The sequence below is a fragment of the Elephas maximus genome, chromosome 2 (assembly GCF_024166365.1).
Source record: "Elephas maximus indicus isolate mEleMax1 chromosome 2, mEleMax1 primary haplotype, whole genome shotgun sequence".
Classification (NCBI taxonomy): domain Eukaryota; kingdom Metazoa; phylum Chordata; class Mammalia; order Proboscidea; family Elephantidae; genus Elephas; species Elephas maximus.
In genome coordinates this window covers 123,776,377-123,789,351 of record NC_064820.1, presented here as the reverse complement: position 1 = coordinate 123,789,351, position 12,975 = coordinate 123,776,377, and the positions used below count along the sequence as shown (strand labels likewise).

The window sequence follows — 12,975 nt, the reverse complement described above, 5'->3', positions numbered from 1 at the left end:
GAGTATTCCATCCTTTTCTATGCTCTGAAATACCTTTAGTCGTAGTGGTGTTAACTCTTCTCTGAAAGTTTGGTAGAACTCTGCAGTGAAGCTGTCTGGGCCAGAGTTTTTTTTTGTTGGAAGTTTTTTGATTACCTTTTCAATCTCTTCTTTTGTTATGGGTCTATTTAGTTGTTCTACGTCTGTTTGTGTTAGTTTCGTTAGGTAATATGTTTCTAGGGAATCCATTTCTTCTAGGTTTTCAAATTTGTTAGAGTATAATTTCTCATAGTAATCTGATATGATTATTTTAATTTCAGTTGGGTCTGTTGTAATATTGCCCCTCTCATTTCTTATTGGGGTTATTTGCTTCCTCTCCTGTTTTTCTTTTGTCAGTTTGGCCAATGGTTTATCATTTTGTTGATTTTTTCAAAGAACCAGCTTTTGGTCTTATTAGTTCTTTCAATTGTTTTCTGTTTTTGTATTTTACTTAGCTCTGCTCTAATTTTTATTATTTGTTTTCTTCTGGTGCCTGAGTGTTTCTTTTGTTGCTCTCTATTTGTTCAAGTTGTAGGGATAATCCTTTGATTTTGGCCCTTTCTTTTCTTTGGATGTGTGCATTTATTGATATAAACTGACCTCTGAGCCCTGCTTTCGCTGTGTCCCAAAGATTCTGATAAGAAGTGTTTTCGTTCTCATTGGATTCTATGAAATTCTTTATTCCATCCTTAATGTCTTCTATAATCCAGTCTTTTTTGAGCAGGGTATTGTTCAGTTTCCAAGTGTTTGATTTCTTTTCCCTGATTTTTCTGTTATTGATTTCCACTTTTATGGCCTTATGGTCAGAGAAGATGCTTTGTAATATTTCAATGTTTTGGATTCTGCTAAGGCTTGCTTTATGACCTAATATGTGGTCTATTCTAGAGAATGTTCCATGTGCACTAGAAAAGAAAGTATAGTTGGGTGCTGTTGGATGAAGTGTTCTGTATATGTCTATAAGATCAAGTTGTTTGATTGTGACATTTAGATCTTCCATGTCTTTATTGAGCTTCTTTGTGGATGTCCTATCCTTCATCAAAAATGGTGTGTTGAAGTCTCCTACTATTATTGTGGAGCTGTCTATCTCACTTTTCAGTGCTGATAGAGTTTGTTTTACGTATCTTGCAGCCCTGTCATTGGGTGCCTAAATATTTAATATGGTTAAATCCTCCTGGTATATTGTCCCTTTAATCATTATATAGTGTCCTTTGTTATCCTTTGTGGTGGATTTAACTTTAAAGTCTATTTTGTCAGAAGTACTGCCACTCTTGCTCTTTTTTTGTTGTTGTTTGCTTGATATATGTTTTTCCATCCTTTGAGTTTTTGTTTGTGGCTCTAAGTCTAAGGTGTGTCTCTTGTAGGCAGCATATAGACAGGTCTTGTTTTTTAATCCACTCTGCCACTCTCTGTCTCTTTATTGGTGCATTTAGTCCATTTCCATTCAGCGTAATTATGGATAGGTGTGAATTTAGTGCTGTCATTTTGATGTCTTTTTTTGTGCGTTGTTGACAGTTTCTTTTTCCCACTTGATTTTATGTGCTGAGTAGATTATATATTGTCCTTTCCTCATATTTGTTGTTGTTGATTTTGTTTCTGCTGAGTCTGTATTTTTCCCTTTTATTTTATTTTGTTGAGTAGGATAGTTTGTCTCCTTTGTGGCTACCTTATTATTTACCCCTATTTTTCTAAATTTATAACCTTTGTTTCTTTGTATCGCCATATCTTCCTCTCCATATGGAAGGTGTATGATTACATTTCTTAGTCACTGTTTATTATTTTAGTGTTGTCTTCTTTAGTATAGTAACATCGCCGTTACCCTGTGTTGGGCTTTTTTTTTTTTTTTAATCTTGCTTTGGTTTTTTTTTTTTTGATTTCCCTGTCTAGGTTGACTTCTGGCTGCTCTGCCCAGTGTTCTACTCTTGGGTTGATACCTGATATTACTGATTTTCTAACCAAAGAACTCCCTTTAGTATTTCTTGTAGTTTTGGCTTGGTTTTTATGAATTCCCTCAACTTGTGTTTATCTGGAAATGTCTTAATTTCACCTTCATATTTAAGAGACAGTTTTGATGGATATATGATTCTTGGCAGGCCATTTTTTTCCTTCAATTTTTTAAATATGTCATCCCATTGCCTTCTTGCCTGCATGGATTCTGCCGAGTAGTCTGAGCTTATTCTTATTGGCTCTCCCTTGTACGTGACTTTTCTTTTATCCCTCGCCGCTCTTATATTTGCCTCCTTATCTTTGGTTTTGGCAAGCTTGATTATAATATGTCTTGGTGACTTTCTTTTAAGATCTACCTTATGGGGAGTTCGATGAGCATCTTGGATAGATAATCTTCTCATCTTTCACAATATCAGGGAAGTTTTCTGCCAACAAATCCTCAACAAGTCTCTCTGTATTTTCTGTTATCCCTCCCTGCTCTGGTACTCCAATCACTGGTAGGTTATTTCTCTTGATAGAGTCCCACATGATTCTTAAGGTTTCTTCATTTTTTAAAATTCTTTTATCTGATTTTTCTTCAAATATATCAGTGCCAAGTGATTTATCTTCGAGTTCAAAAAGTCTGGCTTCTACTTGCTCAAGTCTGCTCCTTTGACTTTCTATTGAGTTGTCTACTGCTGTAATTTTATTGTTATTCTTCTGAATTTCTGATTGCTGTCTGTGGATTTTTCCAGCTTATTAAATTTTTTATTATGTTCCCAAATAATCTTTCTAATTTCTTCAATTGCTTTATCTGTGTGTTCCTTGGCTTGTTCTGCATATTGCCTCATTTCCTTCCTGATGTCTTGAAGGGTTTTGTAAATTAAGTTTTTGTATTCTGCATCTGGTAATTCCAGGAATGTACTTTCATCTAGAAGATCCCTGGATTCTTTGTTTTGACAGCTTTTTGAGGTGATCATGGTCTGTTTCTTTATATGACTTGATACTGACTGTTGTTTCCAAGCCATCTATAAGTTACTGTATTAGTTTACGTTTGCTTGCTGCATATGCCCAGATGGGTTCTTGAGTAACCTAGCTTGATCATTTTCACCTTTGGAGCTCTGACGTCCTGTCCCCAGATGGCTAGAGCTGTTATCAGGTATATCAGTCTAGGAGTCCATTCACTTTTCTTGTATGAGTTTAGCTCCGGTGTCCAGGTAGCTGATCATCAAGTATGTGGTACAGGCTCTGTCCTACAGTCTTAGAGGGGCAGGGGTGATTGGTGTAGGTACCGGTATGTGGTTGCAGCAGGGGGTCATGCTCTGAACAAGGCAGGGGCTGAGAAACGGCCCAAGTGTCTCTGAAGAAAGTGTGTCCCTATTCCCTAGAGCTTGCAGGTGATTGGGTTCTGCAGATAGACTGTGGGCACCCAATGTTTTTGGTTGTAAGGACTGGGAGGTACCAGTTATCCTTGGACCCCTGTCACAGGTGGCTGGGTGACCAGAGTGGAGCTACCAGTCCTTAGGCCCCTGATGTGGGTAGGTAAGGACCCTGTTTAATAGACAATGTCAAACATCAAACACCCACTTCTGTACTGCACAGCTGAAATGGTTGGAGTCTTCCAACAGGGGCTTATTCTCCTGAAATAGGCCCACACAGGTCTACGCAGAGGGGAAAGGTGCTCAAAGTCCACAGACCGTTTATGCCTGGACAGGAGCCGCTTCTGTCCTGAGCTCCCCTGGTTAGTGGAGCTGGCAAATTATCCGTTCCTCCAAATGCAAATTTTTTCCTTCTCCAAGGCGGGGAGGATGGCTCTAGGGGCTCAACAGTGCCTGTCTCAGGCCCAGAGAATTCAGCCGCTGAAGCTGGCTTAGGGGTGGGGGGGGGCAGGTTAAAATATACTCAAGTACTTAGCTTTTGCAGACAGCGCCCTTCTTCTTGGGTTCTGGAGGTGTGAGTAAGCTGTGTGGCTGGCTGCTTCTCCCTGAGGAGACTGTGGCCCAGCGCTAGTACCAGCCAACTGCCACCACGGCTCTGGGAATGGTGCCTGAGGGCTCCCCGCTATTCAGGTCTGGTAACTTCTCTCTGCTTCTGAACCGTCTCTTCCTCCCCCTGCCCCTCTGTTCATTTTCTAAGCTTGCCTTTGATGCTAGCTTGTCATAAATATACTCGTTTCACTCGTTTTTTTGGGTCTTTGTTGTAAAGAGGGCTCGCTGGAAGCATCTATTCAGCCATCTTGGCTCCACCTCCAGAAGCTCCCCTTCTTATTGGATTCTCTAGAGCAGGACTCTCAAAGAGCACTGCATGGAATGGTGGCCCTGAGATGATAGAGAACAACAAAAACAAGGTCGCTTGGGGCACTAGGAAACTCTGGTGGTGCAGTTGTTAAGAACTACTGCTGCTAATCAAAAGGTCAGCAGTTCGAATCCACGAGGCGCTCCTTGGAAACTCTGAGGCAGTTCTACTCTGACCTATAGGGTCACTATGAGTCGGAATCAACTCGATGGCAAGGGGCTTGGTTTTGTTTTTTGGGGAACTGTTTGGGAAATGTTGCATATTACACCCCCTGTTTAAAGTCACATTTAGCACATTAAAGGCCCTGAGACATTCTTCAGTAAAACCATCCTCGTCATCAACAACAACTAGTTCAAGTTTATTAAGTCCAGTATTTGCCAAGCGTATTAGTTTCCTAGGGCTGCTGTAACAAAGTACTGTAAACTGGTGGCTTATAAGGACAGAAATTTAATATCTCACAGTTCTGGAAGCTAGAAATCCAAAATCAAGGTGTCGGCAGGGCCACGCTCTCTTGAAGGCTCTAGGGGAGAATCTGTTCTATGCCTTTCTGTTAGCTTCTAGTGGTTTCCAGCAATCATTGGCATTCCTGGATTTGTAAAGGCATCATTCCCTTCTCTGCCTTCATCATATGGTGTTTTCCCTGTATGTCTGTGTCCAAATTTCCCTCTTCTTATAAGGATACCAGTCACTGGTTTAGGGCCCACTCTAATTGAGTATGGCCTCATCTTAACTATGATTTAAGGGGTGTTAGGACTTCAGTGGAGCTCTGGTGATGCAGTGGTTAAGACCTCGGTGCCAACCAAAAGGTTGGCAGTTCAAATCCACCAGCTGCTACCTGGAAACTCTACGGGCAGCTCTACTCTGTCTTATAGGTCACTATGAGTTAAAATTTATTCGATGAAAACAGATTTGGTTTTGGTTTTTTTTTTTTTAAGACTTCAGCATATCTTTCTGGGGGACACAATCCCACCCACAACACCAGGTTTATTGAGCACAAAGCTCTTTTATCATATATCACCTAGTGATATTTAATGGCAGGAATGTTCTATATTCTACAGAAAATACCTTTCTAGAACCAAAGGACTTGATATCTTTTGCTTGCATATTACTAGGACAGGATCAGAGTGAAAAGGAAACACACATAAAGTGTATTTCTAGCTCTCATTTAATTCAGGAAATAATTATTGGGCAACTTCTATATGCCAAGACCTGGGCTATGGCTATGGGAAATCTGCAGGTGAACAAAGGGTGGTCCCTGCTCTCGGAAAATGAATGACCTGAGAGGAGGATACTGTGGTGGTTAAGGCTGTGTGTCAACTTGGGTTGGGCCATGACTCTCAGTGGTTTGGCAGTTATGATATAGTTTGGCAGTCGTATAATGATGTGATCCCTTCCATGATGAGATTTTATATAATTTGATCACCTCCATGATGAGATCTGCCAGTCAGTTGGAAGGGAGTTTCCTTGGGGGCATGGCCTACATCCAATATAGGTGGACTCTCTGGCAAGGCTAGCAGGCTTTTTGCTTGCTCTGGATCATTCATCTGGCTCCTGTTTACCTGACCTCCAATTCCTACGGCTTGAGTTAGCAGCTTATCTGCCATCTTGCCAGCTGATTTTGGGATTTGTCAGCCTTTGCAGCATGTGAGCAAGAGCCCTGCTCTCCAATATGCTGATCTTGGGTTTGCCAGCCCGTGGCTACGTGAATCAGGAGAAGCCTCCAGCCTGACCGACAGATTTGGGATGTTCCAGCTTCTACAACCATGTGAGCCATTTCCTTGATATAAATCTCTATATATACTTATACGCTTTACTGGTTTTCCCTCTCTAGAGAACCCAGACTAATACAATTGTCAGAAACGTATACTATTAATCTTTCTCCCAGCCTTCCCCCAAAGGAATCTACAGCCTTTTAGTAGGATGACTGCTTACCAGGGAAAAGGAAATAATCAGACTTTCCAGATTTACCGGATACTGGCCCTGAACTGACACTAATTCCAGGAGACCCAAAATGTCACTGTGGCCCACAGTGGGGGCATACGGAAGTCAGGTTATTAATGGAATCTTAGCTCATGTCCATCTCACAGTAAATCCAGTGGGTCCCCAAACCCATCCTGTAGTGATTTCCCCAATTCAGGAATGCATAATTGGAATAGATATACTTAGCAACTGGTAGAACCCACATATCAAATCCCTGATAAGTGGAGTAGGGGCTATTATGGTAGCAAAAGCCAAAAGGAAGCCATTAGACCTGCCCTTACCTAGGAAAATAATACACCAAAAGCAATACTGCATCCCTGGAGGGACTGCAGAGATCACTGCCACCATCAAGGACTTGAAGGATGCAGAGGTGGTGATTCCCCCTACAATCCCATTCAACTTGCCTATTTGGCCTGTGCAAAAAACAGACGGATCTTGGAGAATGACAGTGGATTATCGAAAAGCAGGTGGTGACTCCAATTGCAGCTGCTGTTCCAGATGCAGTTTCATTGCTTGAGCAAATTAATACATCTCCTGGTACCTGGTATGTAGCTACCGACCTGGCTAATGCCTTTTCTCCATACCTGTTTCAAAGGACCACCAGAAGCAGTTTGCCTTCAGCTGGCAAGGCCAACTGTATACCTTCACTTTCCTACTTCAGGGCTAGATCGACTCCCCAGCCCTATCTCATAATTTAGTCCACAAAGACCTTGATGTCCTTTCCTTTCCACAAGATGCCACACTGGTCCATTACACTAATGACATTATGCTGATTGGACCTAGTAAGAAAGAAGTGTCAAAGACTCTGGACTTACTGAAAACATTTGTTTCCCAGAGGGTGGGAAATTAATCTGACAAAAATTCAGGTGCCTTCCACCTCAGTGAAATTTCTAGGGGTTCAGTGGTGTGGGGCATGTTGACATATTTCTTCTAAAATGAAGGATAAGTTATTGCATTTGGCCCCTCCCACAGCCAAAAAAGAGGCACAATGCCTAGTGGACCTCTTTGGATTTTGGAGAAAACATATTCTTCATTTGGGTGTGCTACTCCGGCCTATTTATCAAGTGACTCAAAAAGCTGCTGGCTTTGAGTGGGGCCCAGAACAAGAGAAGGCTCTGCAACAGGTTCAGGCTGCTGTGTAAGCAGCTCTGCCCTTTTGGGCATATCATTCAGCTAATCCAATGGCGCTTGAAGTTTCGGTGGTAGATAGAGATGCTGTTTGGAGTCATTGGCAGGACTCTATTGATGAACCACAGTGCAGACCCTTAGGATTTCAGAGCAAAACGCTGCCATCCTCTGCAGATAACTACTTTCCTTTTGAGAAACAGCTTTTGGCTTGTTGCTGGGCTTTAGTAGAAACTGAACGCTTAATCATGACCACCAGTTACCGTGCAGCCTGAGCTACCCATCATGAACTGGATCTTGTCTGACCCACAGAGCCTTAAAGTTGGACATGCTCAGCAGCATTCCATCATTAAATGGAAATGCTACATACAACATCAGGCCCGAGCATGACCTGAAGGCACAAGTAAGTTGCATGAGGAAGTGGCCCAAATGCCCATGGTCCCCATTCCTATCACATTACCTTCCATCTTCCAGTCTGCACCTGGGGCCTCATGGGGAGTTCTTTATGATCAGTTGACTGAGGAAGAGAAAACCTGTGCCTGGTTTACAGATGGTTCTGTGCAATATTCAGGCACCACTCGGAAGTATGCAGTGGCAGCACTGCAGCCCCTTTCTGGGACCTCCTGCCACCAGGAAATGAGTACCAGCAGTGCAGGGCATCTCCTGGGCTCAGGGTTCCTGCTCTGAGAAGGTCCTAGACCGGGGAAGATTGATGACAAGAATCTTCCTCTAGAACCAACAGAGGAAGAAAGCCTTCCCCTAGAGCTGGCACCCTAAATTCAAACTTCTAGCCTCCGAAACTGTAAGAAAATAAAGTTCTGTTTGTGAAAACCAACCACTTGTGATATTTCTGTTACAGCAGCACTAGATAACTAAGACAGATCCCTTAACTCAAATAGAATGGGGTAAGCCAAACACTTCCAGAAAGAGGGTTGGAAGGGATGAGGGAGGTGGCATTTGACAAAGATGAGGGGCAAAGAGCCTGTAGGTTGCAGGGAAAGTGTGAGTGAGGCCAGAGGCAAGATAGCTGGGGTACAGTCTGGGAACTGTAACACCACTGCATCTAAGACTGGGAGGAGAGAAGGAAAAATAAGGCAGAGAACATGTTTAAGGCACACAGTATATTCACATCACCCTTACAATCCCCAACCCCACTGTGATTTAGCCTGGACACTTTCTACTGCTAATATTAGCCACTCTCACTTGATGCAATCAGTCAAGGGTTTCCAATAGTCATAAAGTGTAAAGTTGCAATCAGTCATCAGTTTGTGGTACTGAACCCTTAATGTAGCTGATATTCCTGAGTCAGATGTAGTATTAAAACAAAACAAAACAAAAACAGGAAAACATCTTAGGTTCCTTGGTCAGGAGGCTACCTCTCCAGACCCAAAGGCCCTGCTCCAAAGGGCCTGGTAAACTGGGCAGGAAAATTCAGAGCATTACTTACTCACTCCTCTTTTGGTTCCAGGTTAAGTTGGACCTAAGGCAACCAACTTGAAGTGCGTGCTGCTAGACAGTAATGTTTTATTTTTGTTAGTAGGAGTAATACTTGAATGAAACATTCACAGTGTCTCTATTATTGTTGTACACATATACACTGTGCTGGAGAAGATTAACAACCCCACAGCCCAAGCTGTAAATTCTCAGACCCAAAGACACCTGGAGCCAACCTACAAGGTCCCACCCTTCCCTCCTTCCTGCCAGGTTATAAGCATTCACATTCAGGGACTGGTCTATTTCAGGAACTCTCAACACTCAACTTTGACATAAACAAGTAAGAAAGATATACGCCTGTTCACACAGAAAGTAAAAAAGCTTATCTGATATCAGGACAAATTTGCCAGTACAAACCGGAAGCAAATGCTCCCAGTCAGTCAGTTCTGAAAGCTGGAAACTAGGGGTGGGGGATTGGGGGGTGGGGTGGGGGATGGATGAGTTGAGCACAGTCTGACTATGCATTTGTTCATCTTCCAGATACTCTCAATCTCCCACAGGAGATTGAGAATTTCCGCCTTAAATTCAATCAGCTCTTTTTATGCCTTTGAGTAGAAATGCACATGGCTCTTTCATTCCCCTAGCCTTATTATTTAGAGACATTTCTAACACAAGTACAGTAAGACTCCAAAAAGGTTAAGTTTATATGTGATGCCACAATGGAAATAAATTCCAAACATTCACACTCAGGGGAACTGCCATGAAGAGAATAGTGCTCATAACCAAAGTTCATGCTATCTCCCCTTCCTTATGTCTATTTCCACCCACCGTACATGGTCACCTCATTGTGACCACAACTTTCAATAAGAAATGTACCTTTCCTGCCCCACCTTCATCCAGTTTTTATATCCACACGATGCAGTTTTCCCTACGGATACAGTTCAAAGGACATTGAATACAAAAGCAAAGGCAATGACAAATGGGAAAAGAAGTAATAAAGTCCGTTCCAGAGCCAGGTCACACAGGTCCTTTAGAACCTCATTCCAGCACCATGGACAGCAGCAAGTAACCAGTTGGAACATCCACCGATATAGATCCTACACAAACACACTTTGATAATGTGGTCACCTTATGTCTTTCTTTTTTTTATGCCTTTCATTGTGGTGCATAAAATCAGAACTAACCAGGAGTCAAGGCTATGTCAATATGATATGAAACTTGATTGTTCTTTTAGACAGTCACCCTTTTTAGAGATAATTCCATGGGAAAGAATGTGGTTGAGGCTAAAACCAAAGGCCACAGCCTAGACCAAGAACTCACTTTGCTTTCTGACTTCATCCTCCCATCCCTTCAATAAATGGATGATTGGCGATGATTCCATAAACTATTGAAAGATGTATTTTTATTAAAGACTAGGTATTGCTGAAAGCAAATAACGGAAACTTCAATTTCCACTAAAAGTTTTCAGAAATCATCACCCATACATATGCTTACCTCAGAGAACAGAAAACAATTGTGCTAGAGGAATGCTGACAGGGAAAATGGAATATCATGGAATTGGTTTCAAAAAGGAAAATTAATGGTTATTTTTATTTCAGCTTAGCTGAAGCTGTAAAAATCTAACCAGAAATATTTTTCATAGTGGCATCTCTTCCCAGATATTGAAATACCTCAAATCATAAACCATTTTTTTACTGATGTTGTTTTTGCTGGATGAAACTAAATAATTATTTCAAACTTCACCCAAAATGAGGCTTCTTTTCAAGATACTGTAAACATGATCATGAAGGAACCAGCTCCCCAAACTTCACCTCCGATACTTGAAGGCAGAAGACATAGTTCTCCCAAGCAAACCTGATCTTCAGTTCTTGTAATCCCTAGAAGCACGTGCCAAGTAATCAGCACCCAGAAAAAGCCACGTGAAATTTCAAAGAACAGGCTGCCCAAAAGTCTGAAGTTCATCTTAGTTTCAACAAACTACTTTCAAAATGTCAACACTGAGAATGAAATGGATGAGTGTATTTTCCTTACCTTCTCTTCTTGTGACTTCAAAGCTTCTGGACTCCTGCAAGAAAAGAAAGACTTTGTGTTTTTGAAGAATAATTCATATGTACGGGATACTTGCAAATATCTCACCTCTTAGTCACATTTTGACAAAAAGGGGAAGAATCCAACACTCAGCAAAGTTGAGTCTATTAAATTCTCAACTCACATATTTATAAATGTAAACACACCATGTATTGCTTTGGGGACTTAATGCAAAAAGCAAATTACTAATTATGCAGCTTTTAATGAACATAGCCAACTCTTAGGACCTGGGTGGCTGGGCTGACATTTAGTGTTAAGGAAGACCCTTTTCCAGATTGATGCCCTGCCCTCTGCCTGGACTGTCAATGCATGTAGGGCTCCGGGGAAAACATAGGTAGACAGAAGCCAGAACTACTTGACCAGCCGCAGGTTCTGCTTTGCGAAGCCGTGTTGAAGACCATTATTGCTCCTGTGTGGGTCATTCCCTTGACCTGGTGATTGATTGTGTTCAACTCAGTAGTTTCCCAAGGGTGGGATCTTATGGACAATTTGGATAGCTAATCCATGGTACTGTCCTACATTAAGTCTTTGTTTTTTCTTAATTCAATTCCATCTTTATTGATGCCTGCTATGTGCAGGGCAATAAGAAAAGTGCTTCAGAAGTTACACAGGTATATCAGAGTCTCTGCATTCAAAATACAATTTAACAGGAGGCTACAAAAAAAAAAAAAACACAAATTGCTGAGAAATAAAAGGGAATTTTTGGCTTAATAAATATTAGTATATTCACACATTCAGCTGGAAACAAAAGGAAATGGGTTTGACCACTGACCTTTGACCTCTGAGAATAGCACTGAAGAACGGATAGGATTTCAGATAGGGGTAGGAGAGGGAGGGCGCACAAGGATGAGAGAATGGCATAAGAAAGTGTTAGGGGGTGGGGGGAAGAGTATAGGGTATGCTTAGAAAGCAAGAAAAGGCCAAGTAAGAAGGAATGTGGAGAAAAATCTGGAAACATATATTGTGACTTCATAACTCATACAAAACATGTATAATTCATCTTAAGTGACCAGCTTAGGACAAAAATTCTAGTACTGGGAATAAGCTGAAAATTCATGCTAGCAACTAGAGAAGAAAAGACACCAACTTGGGCCATCCCCTCACCACCACAACCAAGAGGATCATTCAACACCAGTATTTTCTTAAGCAAATTGAATTACATTTCACACTTCAGCATTCTTGCATAGCATCCTTTTCTGGTCAGGAGGAAGAGGCAGCAAGCATTATAGATGAAACAGGGGAAGCATGAAAAGTTCGCCCTACCCAAATGACACTCTCTGACTGCCATCTCCCTGATGAGTCAAAAGCCCAGTTGGAGACTTTGGAAGGTACATGTTATAGGCCAACTGTCCATCACTACAACACGATTATCCAAATGAATGCTGGTACCTGAAGGAGCATTTATCAGATCAGTGTTCAAAAGAGGGGGCATGGAGAGTGATAAGTATAATGAGAGATAGGTGAGCCAGGAAGCACATCAGGCACGAAAGCAAACCCCATCTCCTCCCAAACTGCTCCTTAGCTCCCTGCTCCCAGGGCTGGCATCTCCATTCCTGGCAATAACTGTTCATGTGCGTCGTTGAGTAGATTCCAACTCATAGCAATTCTATAGGACAGAGCAGAACTGCCCCATAGGATTTCCAAGGCTGTAAATCTTTACGGGAGCGTATCGCAAGGTCTTTTCTCCTGCAGAGCTGCTGGTGGTTTCAAACTGCCTACCTTTTTGTTAGCAGCTGAGCACTCAACGATTGCACCACCAGGGCTCCTTGGGAATAACTAGAATCAGTGTAATAGGAGATATACATAACCAACTTTTATAGCTCCAGAAAGAGCTTAATGGAATTTTTTTGGGGAGGGGGATTACATACAATTAATAAATTAATTTAGGGAAAGCTGTTGTCCACATAACGTGTATCTTATCTAATAGCATCGTTTTTCTAATCATTTGTTCATATCTAGTTTTGTTTATTTAAAGAGTGTTTTATAATTCTACTTGTGTATATTTTGAGTAAGGAGCCCTGGTTGCACAGTTGTTAAATTCTTGACTGCTAACTGAAAGGTCAGCGGTTTAATCCCACCAGCTGTTCCATGGAAGAAATATGTGGCAATTGG

General features: G+C 41.7%; 1 protein-coding gene across 1 annotated transcript in view; it reads right to left on the bottom strand.

Moving 5' to 3' along the window:
* The window catches only part of FSTL4 (follistatin like 4), a 495,961-nt gene that overhangs the window by 427,201 nt on the left and 55,785 nt on the right, over positions 1-12,975 (bottom strand). The window contains exon 3 of the mRNA XM_049872391.1: positions 10,807-10,840. Coding sequence (XP_049728348.1) covers positions 10,807-10,840 — 34 coding nt within the window. The remainder of the gene's footprint in view (positions 1-10,806; positions 10,841-12,975) is intronic.